The 15,197-nt window shown below is 58.3% G+C and overlaps 1 protein-coding gene across 8 annotated transcripts in view; it reads right to left on the bottom strand.

The window, feature by feature from the left end:
* Nucleotides 1-1,126: 1,126 nt before the first annotated feature.
* RIPOR1 (RHO family interacting cell polarization regulator 1) overlaps nucleotides 1,127-15,197 on the bottom strand; it is a 33,053-nt gene continuing 18,982 nt past the window's right edge. For 2 of the 8 annotated variants that reach the window (XM_080638570.1, XM_080638569.1), the window contains 22 exons: nucleotides 13,974-14,100; nucleotides 11,742-11,891; nucleotides 11,336-11,414; nucleotides 11,041-11,064; nucleotides 10,502-10,555; nucleotides 10,247-10,399; nucleotides 10,099-10,162; nucleotides 9,974-10,017; nucleotides 9,638-9,763; nucleotides 9,282-9,430; nucleotides 8,929-9,058; nucleotides 8,603-8,749; nucleotides 7,021-7,809; nucleotides 6,322-6,461; nucleotides 5,366-5,540; nucleotides 5,099-5,234; nucleotides 4,853-5,014; nucleotides 4,563-4,721; nucleotides 3,912-4,108; nucleotides 3,735-3,818; nucleotides 3,359-3,449; nucleotides 1,526-1,970 (listed from right to left, as the gene is read on the bottom strand). In XM_080638570.1, coding sequence (XP_080494696.1) covers nucleotides 1,873-1,970; nucleotides 3,359-3,449; nucleotides 3,735-3,818; nucleotides 3,912-4,108; nucleotides 4,563-4,721; nucleotides 4,853-5,014; nucleotides 5,099-5,234; nucleotides 5,366-5,540; nucleotides 6,322-6,461; nucleotides 7,021-7,809; nucleotides 8,603-8,749; nucleotides 8,929-9,058; nucleotides 9,282-9,430; nucleotides 9,638-9,763; nucleotides 9,974-10,017; nucleotides 10,099-10,162; nucleotides 10,247-10,399; nucleotides 10,502-10,555; nucleotides 11,041-11,064; nucleotides 11,336-11,414; nucleotides 11,742-11,891; nucleotides 13,974-14,074 — 3,252 coding nt within the window. In that variant the 5' untranslated portion in view covers nucleotides 14,075-14,100 and the 3' untranslated portion in view covers nucleotides 1,526-1,872. Of the gene's footprint in view, nucleotides 1,971-3,358; nucleotides 3,450-3,734; nucleotides 3,819-3,911; nucleotides 4,109-4,562; nucleotides 4,735-4,852; nucleotides 5,015-5,098; nucleotides 5,235-5,365; nucleotides 5,541-6,321; nucleotides 6,462-7,020; nucleotides 7,810-8,602; nucleotides 8,750-8,928; nucleotides 9,059-9,281; nucleotides 9,431-9,637; nucleotides 9,764-9,973; nucleotides 10,163-10,246; nucleotides 10,400-10,501; nucleotides 10,556-11,040; nucleotides 11,065-11,335; nucleotides 11,415-11,741; nucleotides 11,892-13,973; nucleotides 14,101-15,197 lie in introns of those variants that run through there. The other 6 variants (XM_080638573.1, XM_080638575.1, XM_080638572.1 and 3 more) reach the window with 6 other exon arrangements.

Here is a 15,197-nt window from a genome sequence, read left to right on the forward strand (position 1 = left end):
TGCTGCCTGCAGCAGACAGTGTGATGCAGTGCTTTGGGAGAAACTCTGATTCCCTGCTGGGGCTTGTCCAGCCTTCAAACCAGGTGGAAGAAGGCTTAGCAAGCAGTGATGCAGTAAAGTGTCCCCTTATTACACCCTTCCTGCAATCCCATCTGCAGATAAAACCACATCCCGAAGTGGTTACTCCATGCACCAGGACATGCTTTGCAGCCCGCTCCAGCATGGGTAGCTGATGGTGCCATTGGGGTCCCTGCCCTTGCTGCCGTTTGGGGTGTCTTTGCTGCTCTAACTCCCCTCCCAGGACCATAAGATGATTAAGGGATTGGAGCAGCTGCCATGTAAGAAGAGGCTGAGGGAGATGGGACTGTTTAGCTTGAAAAAAAGAAGGCTCGGGTGGGTTCTTATCCATGGCTGGTGGGGGGTGACAAAAGGAGAGGCTGATGCTCCTCAGTGGTGCCCAGTGAAAGACCAAGTGCAAAGTAAAGCTGAAATACAGATTAAACTTCAGAGAAGCTTCCTCGGTGAGGGTAGTTAAGCACTGGCAGGTTGGCCAGAGAAGTTCAGGCATCTCCATCCTCGGAGATACTCAAAATCCAACCAGATGTGGTCCCAGGCTCTAGCTGACCCTGCTTTCAGCAGCAGGGAGTAGATGAAAGATGAGCATTTCTAAAGGTCCCTTCCCACCTTAACTATTCTGTGAGGCTTTGATCTGTGTGCCTCAATGATGAGATGAGCACCAAGAGGTGCCAGCTCTTTATGGGAGGGCTTTTGAAAACCCAGTTTAGTTGTGTGAGGTCTGTCCCCACTGGATCCCTGCTTGGGCGCTGTGGTGTTTTCCCACTGCAGGTACAGAAGACAGAAGAAACCACGGCTGCCTGTGCCGAGCAGCCCAACCAGTTAGCCTCAGTGTAGCCACCTAGTGTCACCTAGGATGGTGCTTCTAATACCCAGCACCCAAATTTTGGCAACACTTGGCTGAGCTGTGGGGCAGGGATGCACCCGGGCGATGTCAGAAATCAGTTATACCCCATGAGACCCACCACCACCCTCAAGCCTGCTGCACTGACCCCCAGCTTCCTCTGCCCCCGGGCAGTGGGGGCAAAGAAACACCTGCACAACGATGCCATCACTTATTAAAGGTTTGGTTTTATTTCTGGTTTAAATCAAAATTAGTTGCTCTCTGTAATTACATTATATATAGATTTATAGAGACATTATAGAAAAGGATTTTTTGCTTTTTTTCTGAAAAAATCTGTAAATAAAAAATAAACCAATCAAACAAAAACAAAAGGTCGCAGCTTCTGACCGTGGGTCTGGCCATCCTTCTGCTGCTCCTCCTGCCCCTGCCCTCCACGGCGCTTCCCAGCAGATCAGGAAAGGCTCTGGGCTGGGGCCACATCTCACTAACATTCCCTACAGCCACAGGCGGGGAGGGACAGGAGCGTGTGGAGCTGGAAAGAAGAAACGCCAGCAGAATATATTAATATCTCATATCTCATTTTATTGAAGTCCTGGGGACTCCGGGTGGCAAAGAGCGGCAATCCCCATGGCCCAGGCAAAACAAACAGCTTGGTTTCCCCAAAGTGCAGCTCCAGAAATCCGGTAGTCTCCATGCTGCTCCAGCAGCCAATGAGGGGGGCAGGACGGGTGGGTGCCTGGTGTGGTTTAAATAGCAATCAGAGGGTGGGATGTGCAGCGAGTACTCCCCTGCCATGGGTGCTCCATTAGTGTGCGGCTGCAGCAAGCTGCCGTGCGGGTGATGCTGTGGTGCGCTGCCGGGAGCGACATGGGCCAGGCAGCCCCAGCTTGTGCCAGGCTGGTGCCCAGCAGTGCCTTGGCCCTCAAGGGGTGGCAGAGGGGTTGCATGGTGTCTCAGAAAGCTGTGCTGGCCATGCTGGCTGGGGCAAAGATCCGCGGGAGGCTGTCTAGGGTCTCCTCCAGCCGCCGGTGAGCTGATTTGCCATCTTCCCCTGGAAGCACATGCTGTGATCAGGGAAGCGAGCTCTGGAAGCATTGTCCTGTTCCCATACCCAGCCACCTTCCTTGGCCTTTCCAGGGAAATGTGGCTAATGCCAGGCAGAGCTGAGCCTGCATGCTAAAAGCCCACAGAGTGGAGAACTCCCTTGTCCTCCTTAGTACACTCTTGGGCAAATCCCAGCTGGGATCTGGCTCAAAAAGCCCCCAGAGCTGATGAGGATGTTGTACATCCTGTTCTTCAGCTGCCTGCCCTACCCCTGCCCACACAGAGGAGGGATTAGGGATCACCCATGTTTGGGCTGCAGGAGAGCCTGGCTTGGGGGAAAGGGGCCAGGGCTTGGAGCTCTGCCAGCTCCAGCATCTCAGATGGCTATGCACATCTGCATACATCTTGTAGGCCCCTTCCAATACCTAAAGGAGCTACAAGAAATCTGCAGAGGGGCTTTGGACAAGGGCCTGTAGGGACAGGACAAGGGGGAATGGCTTTAACCTGACAGAGGGGAGATTGAGATGAGCTCTTAGGCAGAAGTTCTTCCCTATGAGGGTGCTGAGGCCCTGACACAGGTTGCCCAGAGAAGCTGTGGCTGCCCCATCCCTGGCAGTGTTCAAGGCCAGGTTGGACGGGGCTTGGAGCAACCTGATCTAGTGGAAGGTGTCCCTGCCCATGGCAGGGGGTTGGAACTGAGTGAGCTTTAAGGTCCCTTCCAACCCAAACCAGGCTGTGATTCTGTGATTCACTGGACCAGGGATCCCAAGGGCTTCCCCGGGATCCCAAGGGCTTCCCCAGGACCCCAGGCACACACAGGGATACATCCATCCATCCATGCTACAAGCTGGCTGTAGTCAGCACCCCCACCCACAGCAGCCATCCCCAGCAAGGTGTGGTGACATGGACAATCTGCTGGGACATGGGACACCCGTCTTCTATATGTGCTGGGTGCCAGGGGGATGGGCTTTATGAACAACCAAGACACACAAAATCCAAACATGACATGGCTGACAGGCTCTAAGACGGAGACATTCGTGAGCAAAGCGGCCAGAGCGGGGACAGGGAATGAGGACAGCTCACGTGTCCCAACCTGTGCAGCAGCTGCCGCGCCCTGGAGGCCTAGAAACCCACTCAGATGGTTCTCTCAGTGCCATCTAGCAAATAACAAATGACAACCAGGCTTAGTGCTCCATGGCCGCAGGAGCTTGGCCCTCACTGCCCACTGCCATCTTGCTGTTGCCTGACAGAACTTGGGGCACGATGAGCCAGGATGTGTGGGATAGGCAGCGACCAGCCCAAGACCCCCATCTCCCACGGGCTCTGCTGGCACCAGGAGATTCCATTTGGGATAACGTGTGGGAAGGGAGCAGGGAGGAGCAGCGGGACACTCACCACACAGCATCAGGCTCTGCTTGGCTGCCTCCCGCACAGGCTCCTTGTCGGTTTGGCACAAGTAAACCAGCTGCTCGATGCTTTCCTTGGCCTGCAGGAAAAGAGACAAGGGGTTCAGTGTAGCTGGCAGCAGGGACATAGCAGAGGGGAAGGCAGCACAGGGAGTTGCAGCCCCATGGTGCAGGAAAATCCTTGTCCTGTTCCTTCCCTCCTCACTTCCCTTCCTGCCCTGCCCCTGCTTGCTGCTCCAGCATATGTGGGGCACCCCCAGCTCCTCTTATCAAGGGAGCTGGTGTGTCTGGAGCCACCGGCCACATACAGTTCCTCTTGCTCTGGGGGATGCAGCTCTGCTGTCTGCTTCCCACATCACTCTCACCTTCAGGCAGCCCAGCGCTGCACACCCTGCCACGCGTGTCTGCACCTCCTCATCCTCCAGCTGCTCCAGGTAGCACACAAGGGCCTGGGGGAGAACGTGGGGGTCAGTGTCACCACCCTGCAGAGCCAGGGGTCAGCACCCACATCCCACCTCATCCTTGGCTACCCCAGCACATACCCGTTGTCGGAAGTGGGGGTTTTCTGCCAGGCTGCGGAGGTGGGCCGACACGGCGCTCACCACCTTGCTGTTGCCCTCCACAATGAGCAGGCTCAGCGCTTTCAGTCCCTCCTTCTTGAGGCGGCCTTCAGGCATGCGCTTCAGGGCACGCAGCACCACGTCCTGGTCGTCCGAGTTGAGGTTCTGTGCCAGCATCACTGTGGGGAACCATGGGCTGAGCCGGGGTGTGGGGAGCCCAGCTGCACTGCCCTTCTGCCACAGGGAACCCAGCTCGGGCACCCTGCACCCGTGCCTGGTAGAGCTGGCCCCACACAGGCTGCCAATGCATGGGGGCACCCAAGCCAAGGTGCTGCAGATCTACAGCAAGGACCTAAGGTGATCAGGAAGGCAGCATGGGTGTGGGATGTGCACTGGATCAGAACAACTTGTCCACCCCAAGGATGGCAGAGCCTCTGGGGGATGCCCCAAGGCCATCATGGTGGTAGTGCAGGGTGATCCCCTGTGGTGATGCTCCAGCACCCCATAGAATTATGGGATAGTTCAAGTTGGAAGGGACCTTCAAAGCTCATCTAGTCCAACCCCCCCTGCAGTGAGCAGTGACATCTTCAACACCCTCATACCAGGGTTTAGGGAGCGTGAGAGGGCACCCACCTTCCTCTGCCAGCTCCATCATGTAGGTGTCGAGCACCAGAGCGCCAAGTGACTCAAAGTGGCTCCAGTACTGGAAGATAGTGACCTGCTCGCCCTGGGCACTGCCGGGCCGCCGGGGCAGCCGCCGATTCAGCACATCCTCCACCAGTTTCACACAAACTGCAGGAAAGGGCTGAGCTCAGGATGTGCAGCAGCCACGGCCGCCCCTCTGCGGGGCTCCTGGCACCCATAGGCCCTCACACATGGTCACTGTGTGGGGCTGGTAACTCTCCAAACATCTCTGTGCTCACCAGCATCAGCCAGGCCAGGGTGCTGCTCACTGATGGGTGCTGCGTACTGTGTGCTGAGCACCTGCAGGAACCGCTCCACGGGGCAGGAGTAGACGTTGGGGGCCTCCACACAGCAGTCCCAGAGGGGCAGCACACCCTCCTTTCGCGTCGAGAACTGCACCACTGCAGGGACAGGCACTGTCAAACACCCGGGGACACCATGCCACGTGCAGCCCCAGTGCGGTCCCCTTGGCTGTGTGGCTTTACCTTCGGTGGCAGAGGTAGCTGCTCCCGCTCGTTCCTCTGTGAGCTGGCACACGATCTCCAGAACCTGCGCCTCCCGCAGCAGCCTGTCCAGGGCATACATCTCCTGGCACCGCAGGGGACCGAAGGTGCCCAGTTTCTGCAAGGCACAGCCAAAACAGACACCTCAGAGACAGAGCTCACCACATGCTGCAGCAAGACACCCCTCAAAGGGGAACTCACAGCTCACCCCAAATCTTCCATCCCCAGCACATCTGCCCCTGTCCTCACCAGCAGCAAGCGATTGCAGTTGTTGAGGTGAAGCACCAGGGCCTTATCCAGGAACTCATTGCCAGTGCTCAGGGGGTCAGTGCTGGCCTCAGAGCCACTGCACATGCCGGTGTCATCTGCACCAGTCTCGCCAGCGCTGGGGTCCTTGCTGCCACGCTGCGGTCTGCCAGACCTTCTGCAAGCCAGGGAGAAATGGAGACAGAGATCAGAATGGGAAACCTGGGCCTGGACATTCCCCATGGGAATTCTGAAGGACCTACAGTATCACAGCATGAGGGCTGGGCAAACGAGCAGGTCCCAGAGGCGTAAGGCATGGGGGCTGCCTCGCAGCCCAGCACCCATGGAGAGATGCAGGGTGGCACTGTGCCACCAGAATCAGAGAACCACAGACTGGTTTGGGTTGGAAAGGACCTTAAGATCATCTAGTTCCACCCCCCTGCCATGATGTGGGGGATGCCTCACACTATACTGTATCATACAAAGCCCTGTACAACCTGGCCTTAAACACTGCCAAGCATAGAGTATTCACAGGCTCCTTGTGCAGCCTGTTCCAGGGCCTCACCACCCTCACAGTAAAAAACTTTTTCCTTACATCCAACCTGAATCTCACCCTGTTTCAGTTTAAACCCATCACCCCTTGTCCTACCACTACAGTCCCTAATGAAGGGCCCCTCTCCAGCATCCTGTAGGCCCCCTTCAGATACTGGAAGGCTGCTACGAAGTCTCTACACAGCTTCTCCACCAGGCTGAACAGCCCCAACTTTCTTAGCTTGTCTTCATATGGGAGGTGCTCTAGAAGGGCCAGATCCTGTTGCTTCTCAACCTGGACCTGCCCTGGCCTATGATGGGATGTTCTAAATGTGTTTGGCCAGTCTCGCAAAGCTGGGCATCCCCCATCCCAACTGCACCAGGGCTGCATCCTGCCCTGCGCCGCATCCCATGACCCTGCTGTGCACCTCTCTTCTTGGAGAGGCTCTTCCTCAGAGCCCTCGGAGTCCTCCATGTCCGAGGTGTTGAGGAAGCTGAAGCTCTCCAGCGCGTGCTCCACTGTCAGGCTGATGCTGGAGGCCCGGCTGAGGAAGACACCTTGCTTCTGCTGCAGAGGAAAGCATGGTGGGGTCAGATTCTGGCTCATCAGCCAGACATCCCCACCTTCCGCATCCCCATGCATCGCCATCAGGAATCATGGAATCACAGCCAGGTTTAGGTTGGAAGGGATCTTAAAGCTGATCCAGCTCCAGCCCCCTGCCATGGGCAGGGACACCTTCCACTAGACCAGGTCGCTCCAAGCCCCATCCAACCTGGCTTTGAACACTGCCAGGGATGGGGCAGCCACAGCTTCTCTGGGCAACCTGTGCCAGGGCCTCAGCACCCTCACAGGGAAGAACTTCTGCCTAAGGCCTCATCTCAATCTCCCCTCTGTCAGGTTAAAGCCATTCCCCCTTGTCCTGTCCCTACAGGCCCTCGTCCAAAGCCCCTCTGCAGCTTTCTGACAGCAAAATGGCCCCGTCCCTGTTATCCCTTGGCACTGCCATCAGAGGTGGCTCCATCACCCTTGTCCCCAGGCACAGCCAGCCCTGTCTCCACAGTCCCCAGGCACTGCAAGCCAGGACAAGCCTATCCCCCTTGTCCAGGTGCTGCAGGGAGCTCCTCACCAGCAGCATCTCCTCCAGGTGCTTGAGCTCCCGTTCAAGGGGATGCAGCTCTGGGAACTGCCCCCGATAGTCATCCAAGGCCGAGCCCAGGAGGCTGATGGCCTCCTCCAGACCCGAATCCACCATCTTCCCCTGGGGCACCTCAGGAACACTGATGGGCAGCGGTGTGGTTGTCACCGGGCTCTCATCTGTGGACGCTTGTGCTGGTGCCATGAGGACACCAGTGCTGCAGCCGCCCCGTGACGGTGCCTGGCTCTGCACTGGCTCGGCCTCACTGAAGGTGGCCCATGCCACAGAGGCACAAGGCTTGGCCTTGACACTCCTATCATGTGCTGGTGCCACTGCTGCCACTGAGGTGCCAGGGACGGGGTCCATGTCCTGCTCGGCAGTCCCTGTGTCCTGTGGGCTAGGCCCAAGCTCCCAGGGGCTCTCTGCAGCCTTGGCCTCCATTGTGGCATCCACGCTGGCCTCGCTGATGTGGCTCAGAGTCCGGGAGTAGGGCACGTGCCCATTGGCCACCACTTCCTTCTTGCGGCTGCCTGGCTCCTCTGGCTGGCTCTCAGCAGTGGGAATGCTGGCCCCAGTGCCGGGCTCAGCCTCCTGCGGCTGCTGGGAGAAGGAGATCTCGATGGCAGGTGCTGAGGCCTGCAGCTCCGGCTGTACTATGGGCTTGTGCACAGCATGGCGGGCACTGCCGGGCAGCTGTGGGCTGGAGGAGTCGTCTGAGGACTCGGAGGAGATGGACCAGGCCGTGCCGTTCTCCAGCTCCTCCTGGCGCCGCAGCATGTTCTAGGGAGGGAGAAAATGGTGTAAGGCAAGACCTTTCTGATCCTCCGTCTGCCTTCCCTTCAACCGCAGGCACTCTGGCTCTGCCAGCATGGCAGGATGGCAGACCACGGCTGCCTCTTCCAGCCCTGCATCTCACCACACACCAGCTGTGACTCCAGCTCCACACACCCAGCCACATACCCCATTGAGCCCCGGGGTGCCAGTGGCTTCCCGGCATGGTGAGCAGCTCCAGTATGGCCATGATGGGATGAAACACTTGGAGCCAAGGCCACTACCAACCATGGCTGCAAGGATGGCGACCGATGCAGCAGCAGCTCATGGGGGGCAGCACTGGCATCACGCCAATGTCATGCCAGTGATCACAGAATCATAGCATCAACTAGGTTGGAAAACAGCTTTAAGATCGTCAAGTCCACCATCACTGAACCAGTGCCACGCCAACGGCATGTTAGCATCACACAAGTACCATGACAGCATCATGCCAGTGCCACGCCAGCACTGTCACACCAGCACCATTACACCAGCACCACAGCACACCAATGCCACCAGTGCAGGGACATGGACAAGCCTTCTACTCTCAAGTGCATGGAGACTGAAACAGGGCCAGCCTGTGCAGCCCAGGCTCCCCTAACTTGGGGACTGTCTCCCTTGGGACAGCCAGAGCCCATCCTGGCAGGATCAGGTCTCTGGGCATCAGTGAAGGCTGGTGAGTAGGAGATAAGGAGCAGCTACAGCTACTACAGGATGGGCACAGTGCTGGCTATGCTACAGGCCGGCTCCAGCCCTCACTTACGTGGCCCTGCTGCGGCCATCTCCCGAGCTCGCCTGAGGAGACATCGCCGCAGGAGCAGCTTTGAGACAGCTTCTCGAAGAGTGTCTCCCGAAAGATGTCCAGCAAAGACCAACCATGCTTGTCGGCCGCCCACTCAGGGCTCTCGAGCTGAGAGAAGAGGAGCTGTGAACACGGGAGGAGCAGGCACTGGTGCTGGGGTGCCCTGTCTGGATCGCTGGAGAGGAGCTGCCCACCTCTGTATCACCCACTGGGACTTAGCCTTGTCACATCCCTGTGCAGACCCCTCCATGGGCACCTCACTGAGCAGCCCTCAGCACTACACTTACATAGAAAGCCTGTTCCCGCAGGGATGGCGTGTCAGGTGGGCTCTGGTTGTAGGTGGAGAACCTCTTGTTCACTGTGGAGGCCTTGTTCACGGTGCTGGCCGCTGAGGGCTGGTCGTCCTTGTCGAAGGGGCTGGGGAGGAGATCAAGGAGGTGAGGGTTGTGTGCCATCCTTGGTGAGCCTGCTCTACAGCAAGCAGTCCTCCAGGACCCCATCCAGCCCACCTCTGATTTTCCATAATTGCAGCCCAGTTTTGGTATGGGAGAGAGCCCGTGGCAGGCCACCTCTTTTCATACCGTGCCAGGCATCCCAAAGCCTGCCACATGCCACCAGCAATGCCTGCTGAGATACTCACTTCCAGGTCACCTCCAGGCTGAGTTTGAGGGTGCCCAAGTCATTGATATCCACAGCCACTACCTGGGGTAGAGCTGCAAAGAGGTCCTTGGTCTCACAGGACACATTGCCCACCACAACATGGTTGGCCAGGCTCTTTAGCTCCGTCACCTGGAGAAGGAAAGGGAGGAGAGGAAGAGATGAAGCCATGGGCTCTGGTTTATACATGCTGTTTGCACCCATGTGTTGTGCCAGGATTCACCACCACCAGATGTCCTCCTCCCACCCCAGAGGGGCTGAGGTTGAGGTGAGGTCCTGGAGGGAAGCCCTGCAGGGTATAGCTGGCCCACATCATCCTTGCCCCCTTCTGCACTATACCTTGATGGAGAGGAACTCGGTGACAAGGGGCAAGAAAACCATTTCCTCGCTGTCCCACACCTGCTTGCTGTTCACCTCAATGCGGCCACGCAGCTTCCACCGCTGCCGTCCATACTTCATGAAGATCTGGGAGTGCAGGGACATAAGAATGGGGGAGACACATCACTGGGGTGATGGGTGCTCTCTGTCTGTCCCCAGGCATGGTCAGAGAGCCATGCCACCCAGCAATGCCCTGCAATATGCCCTCCACACCAGCGCCCACCTATGCCCCCCCAGGCATCCCAAAGACCACAGGGAAAGAGAAGAGCAGATCCCAACCCATACAGTCCCACCAACCTCATACTGGTCACCAGCACAAAGCCGGGCAAAGCCTGCCAGTCCTGCAAGAGAAGGTAGAGGTGCATGAGAAGGCAGCAGCAGGCAGGCAGGCAGTGGGCCAGGAATGGAGTGGGGCACATTACCTTTCATCCGGACATGGAACTCGCCCAGCTGGCTCTCCAGCTCATTCTCCAACAGACACATGTTCTGGAGACAGAAGGATAGGCAGCACCCATCAGCAGCCACCCATGGGACCCAGCACCCTGCCAGCCCAGCCCAGCACTGCCTTACCTCCGTGTACTCCTTGTAGCCCTTGCTGGCCTCGGCCAGGCTCTCGCGCGCCTCCCGGCTGCCCGGTGAGCCAGTGCTGTAAGCCTTGACCATGTTGTGGGCTCCATCACGGAGCCGCCGTTTGATGCAATAAGCCTCATAGAGCTCATCTATCTGCAAGGACAAGTCCGAGGTGTGGTGATGGGCAGGGCAGAGGGACAGCATTTATGGCCATCCCAGTGCTGAACCGAGGTGATCCTGGTCCCCAGCTCTCACCTTGCTAGCATGAAACTCCAGGCGACGCAGGAAGCGCTCGATTGACTTCACTTGCTGGAAAAGCAGAGGAGATGGTGTGAGCAGCAGCACAACCCCTCCACAGAGGAGCTGCAGATCAGGATGTGCCCTGCTGCCTGTGTTGTAGCTGGGACAGGTCCTGGCCTCCTGCCCTGCCTGGGAGGTGCAGGGTGGCAGTGGCGGTGAGCAGAGTCTGTGCTTGCACCCATGTGCTACAGCATCCTCCAGCCTTCTCTACTCCAGAGGGTCCCCCAGGAGACAAGCCAGGCTCCAGGGTGCTCTTCTCCCATCTTCAGAGCTAACCCAGGCTCAGCACTCACCAGCAACAACTTCTGCTTGCAAGAAGCAGGTTACAAGCTGCTGCCTGCCTCTGCTCCATCCCTGCCCAGACCCACCTTGCCCACAGAGCCCCATCACACCCCACAGGCCAAAGGGCAGTGCAAGCAGAGAGGGGCTGGCAGTAGCACATCGCGGCTCTTGGATGGGGGAGACAAAGGGGAGGGGATACTGATCCCTCTTACCTTATCCAGATCGTAGAGAAAGCCCTGGAGGAGAGAGGAGAGGGATAAGACGCAGCACAAAGCCAGTTCTGCCCATCCAAGGAGACGCAGCACATTGCACCCACCACCCATAGCATGTCCAGCACCCAGCCAGGGCTGGAGAGTGCTTGACAGTAGGACAGCCCAACACCAGAGCCCAGACTGGCCCCTAACATCTCCACAGAAGGGATACAGATGGACCATGAGCTGCCTTGCCTATGTCCATCATCTGCCCAAAGCAGCATCCCCTATAAGGGTCTTCCCAAGCAACACTCACCAGGCGTGAATTCCTCTTGGACTCACGGATCTGGGTGCTGAGCTTCTCCAGTTCCAGCTGGTGCACCTCCAGGTAGGCTCTGGGGCAACCACACCATGGGGTCATGCTGGGGCACCATGTTCAGGGCTCCTGTCACCCACTGCACACACCAACCCACCATGCCTGGCCCTGCATCCTCACTCCCTGCTGCAGCAGCCAGGCAAGGGAGCCCATGTGTGCCGCTACATGGGATGTGGTGGGATGTGGGACCCCACACAGCTCTGGGACTGCACCCAAAAGACCTGGCACGTCTCTGCCTGGTGAGAGTAGAGAGCTGCCAACCCCAAGTCACATGGCAGGCTGTCCCCCTGCTCCTCAGGAGCTCCCTGCCTCCCACCACCCAGCCATGGGGAGCCGCAGCACTTACGTCAGGCCCTTCTTGAGAGCTTCGTACACCTCGTCCAGGCGGTTGGGCTGAGGCACCTTGGGTGGTGGGGATTTGTGAGACATTGAGAACATCCTACTGACCCTGGAGCCAGTCTTGCGGGAGATAGTAGGGGTGAAGGGCGAGAGATTCCTGAGAAGAGAGGCAGGCAAATGGGGGTGGCTGGGGTCAGCACACAGCACCGGGGTCCTCCTTCATGCCCCAGCCTGCTGAGCACCCTGTCTCAAGACAAGAAGGATGTTTGGGATGGAGGCCAGGTCGCTCAGATCTGCCTGCCTCTCCCAGGACTCCCAGTCTAACCAGTGGGACTGGGTGAGACAGGGCCGTAAGGCTGGGCAGTGCTGCCTGCACCGCATGCCTGCAACCCTCCCAGTGCATTGGCTGCCCCAAAGCCATGGAAGGACAAGGAGAAATCCCACAAAAAAGCTGGCAATGGTGAAGAGCGGGGAGGTCAGACTGTCCCAGCAGGGTCCAAGAGGACGGCTATGGGGTAGCCTCTGAGAGGTGTGGGGGTCCCAGGTTGGGGGGAGCAAAAGCAAATGGAGCTGGCGTCAGCTGGAGCCAGGCTGTGTGCCCGGAATGCCTGTGGAGACACCTCCAGCCCTGGCCACCCTCTGAAGCGGCCATGTTCTGCTCCATCCCAGCACTCCAGGTTGCCAGGCCCATGCAGATGTTCCCTGCAGTGCGGGCACTGTGGCAGGGTGACACATGCCACCATCAGCTTGCTGGCCTGCTACCACGGGCTCCCAGGGACAGGCAAGGATTCCAGTGGGTGGCAGCACAGGAGCATCCTGCAGACAGGCGGCCCTGCCACCCCATCACACAGTGCGTGACGTGGGGCAGGGATATCCTCATGGATGCTAAACCTCTGCAGATGTCACCAAACTCGCAGCACAGAGCTGCCCACTGAAGGATGCCGACCCAGCACTGGGCCCCTAACACCACCCTTCCTGCCTTGTGCAATGGAGTCGCTCCCAGCCCAGCAAGCAACACCCCGCTCTGACCGACTCTTCCCTTCCTCCTCCCAGCGCACGGGTGCCCAGGAGACACCATGGACTCTTCAGCTCCCAGCCCCAGACTGGACCTCCCCTCCTGTGCTGCTCTTCCCAGGAGGAGCCAAAAGACTTCCCCAAATCATTGGTGGCGGGAAATGAATGTCTTGGCTTCTTCCCAAGCTAGAGCAATGGGGAAGTGCTTGATTTCCACCATCTCTCCCCATTTCTGTCCTCCAGGGCTCCAAAGGCATCACCCATAAGCATCTGCCCACTAGCCACTTGGTTTTGAGCATCCAAAATTAATCCCTCTTCCCTGTCCCCAAGCAGGCCTCTCTGGCAGCTACAGATCTAGTGATGTGCTGGTGGTCTGGAAAGTGTCACTTGGCCCTGAGGCTGGACAGAACCTGGGGACGAGAGCCAAGCAGGACTGGAAGTCTGCTCCTAGGCATGGGGAGGCCAGTGAAGGTGCCCATAGGCTGGTAAGGTAAAGAGGTAGGTAAAGAGGCATTTGCACTGGGAGGTAGAGGCAGGCTGGGTGCTAGGAGAAGGGATTAAAGGCATTAAAATGCCACAGTCCTGCAACCCAAAGCCCTGGAACACCCCTGTCCCAAGAACCACTGCAAGAGGGTAGCCAGGAGCTTGGGATGGTGCAGAGGAGGGTGGTGGGGATGAGCAGTGTGTGGGATGATTCTCACCGATGTGAGGTTCAGCAGAGAGGAGGAGGAGGAAGGGGATGGTGGGACCGTAACACTGCCAGTGGCCAGACGGGATGAGCAGGGACGGGCTGCTCCTCGCAATGCAGCTGATGGGCAGCCAATAAAACCTTTCAGCAACAGGTTTGAAATGACCTGGAGGAACCTCTGATTCCCACCAGCACTCAGACCCCAACCCAGCCACCACAGGATGTCCAGGCCATCAAGACACAATGCTTCAAAGCCACCTCAGCTCCTTCACTGCATCATTAAACATGACCAGCCTGGGACACAGTAAAGCGGAGGATTCGGGTGTTGGGCTCTCCTTCCTGTTTGACCTCGATGCTCGTTGCAGCCCCCACCATGCAACATCCCCTGGGTATCACAAGGGTCCCTTGAGGGAGATGCCAGGACAGCAGGTTGGGAAGGTGCCTTGGGGTGTACAGCAGGTCCCACCACCTACCCCTGCCCACGCCTATCCCCATCTCTATCCCTCATGGCAGGCAGTATGAGCATCCATCTCCTACCTGAAGGGCCGGTCAGCTGTTGAGTTCACTCCAGCGAAGGACTGGCTCCTATTAATCTTGGTGACGAGGACTCGGCGCTGGGGGCGCACAGACAGTGACATCGTTGAGTGTGACCTGGAGGGCCTCCCTGGGGGCACAAGAGAGGAGTGTCACCATCAGCAGAGTGGGGAAGCACACACAGGCACCCATGGGCTGGGAGCCCTCCCTCCTGCTCAGCCCAGGGACCCTGCTGGTGGCACTGGCAGGACTTTACTGTCCCTAAGTGACGCTACGGGTGCCCTGCCTTGGGTAAAGCAGGGCTGTGAACACTGTGAGCACTCAGCAAGGACAGACAGGGCCCTGCACAACATGGTCTAGTGTGAGGCACCCCTGCCTGTGGTAAGGGGTTGGAACTAGATTATCTTCAGGTTCTTTCCAACACAAACCATTCTGTGATTCTATGATTCTGTGTCCCAGCTTGGCCCCATGGGAGCCACAGGAAGGCTGATGCCTAATGCCTTCCATGGCCCTTCCCAGACATAAACATGGCAAACCCTCTGCTGTGCCCCTGCCAAACCCCCGCCTGCTAGACACCTTGTCCCATGTCCCGCTGTCGCCTGTGCCACCCGCAGCAGGAGCAGGAAGGGTGCGGGGCTGGCTCCGCCTGCCCAGCCCTTCGCTGCCTCCACTCTCAAGGAGGGAAGCCCATGGAAAACAAAGCGCTTTGGAAAGTCCCCAGCCTTGCCAGGAGCTCTGTGTCGGGAAGGAAACGCCAAGCCATTCCCTGCCAGACCCTGGAAAGGCCGTGCGGGCAGCACGTGTCCAGGCCCATAGCTGCTGCAGCCCTGCCCTCTGCTCCTGGCGCTGCCAGAGACCCAGCCAGGAGCCCTGCAGTGGCCAAGATCCAGTAGATTTCTGAGCCTTGGGGCCTGCACCTGGCTGCCACCACATCAGGACAAGCAAGGGGATTCTCCCCTTCTGCTCCTCTCTGGGGAGACCCCCCTGCAGCCCTGCATCCAGCTCTGGGGCAACAACACAAGAAGGATGTGGAGCTGTTGGAGTGAGTCCAGAGGAGGACATGGCGATGCTGCAAGGGCTGGAGCAGCTCTGCTCTGGAGACAGGCTGAGAGAGCTGGGCTGGTTCAGCCTGGAGAAGAGAAGGCTCCTTAAGGGGAGACCTTAGAGCAGCTCCGGTGCCTAAAACGGCTACAAGAAACCTGGAGAGGGGCTTTGGACAAGAGCCTG

The sequence above is a fragment of the Psittacula echo genome (assembly GCF_963264785.1).
Source record: "Psittacula echo genome assembly, chromosome: Z".
Taxonomy (NCBI): Eukaryota; Metazoa; Chordata; class Aves; order Psittaciformes; family Psittacidae; genus Psittacula; species Psittacula echo.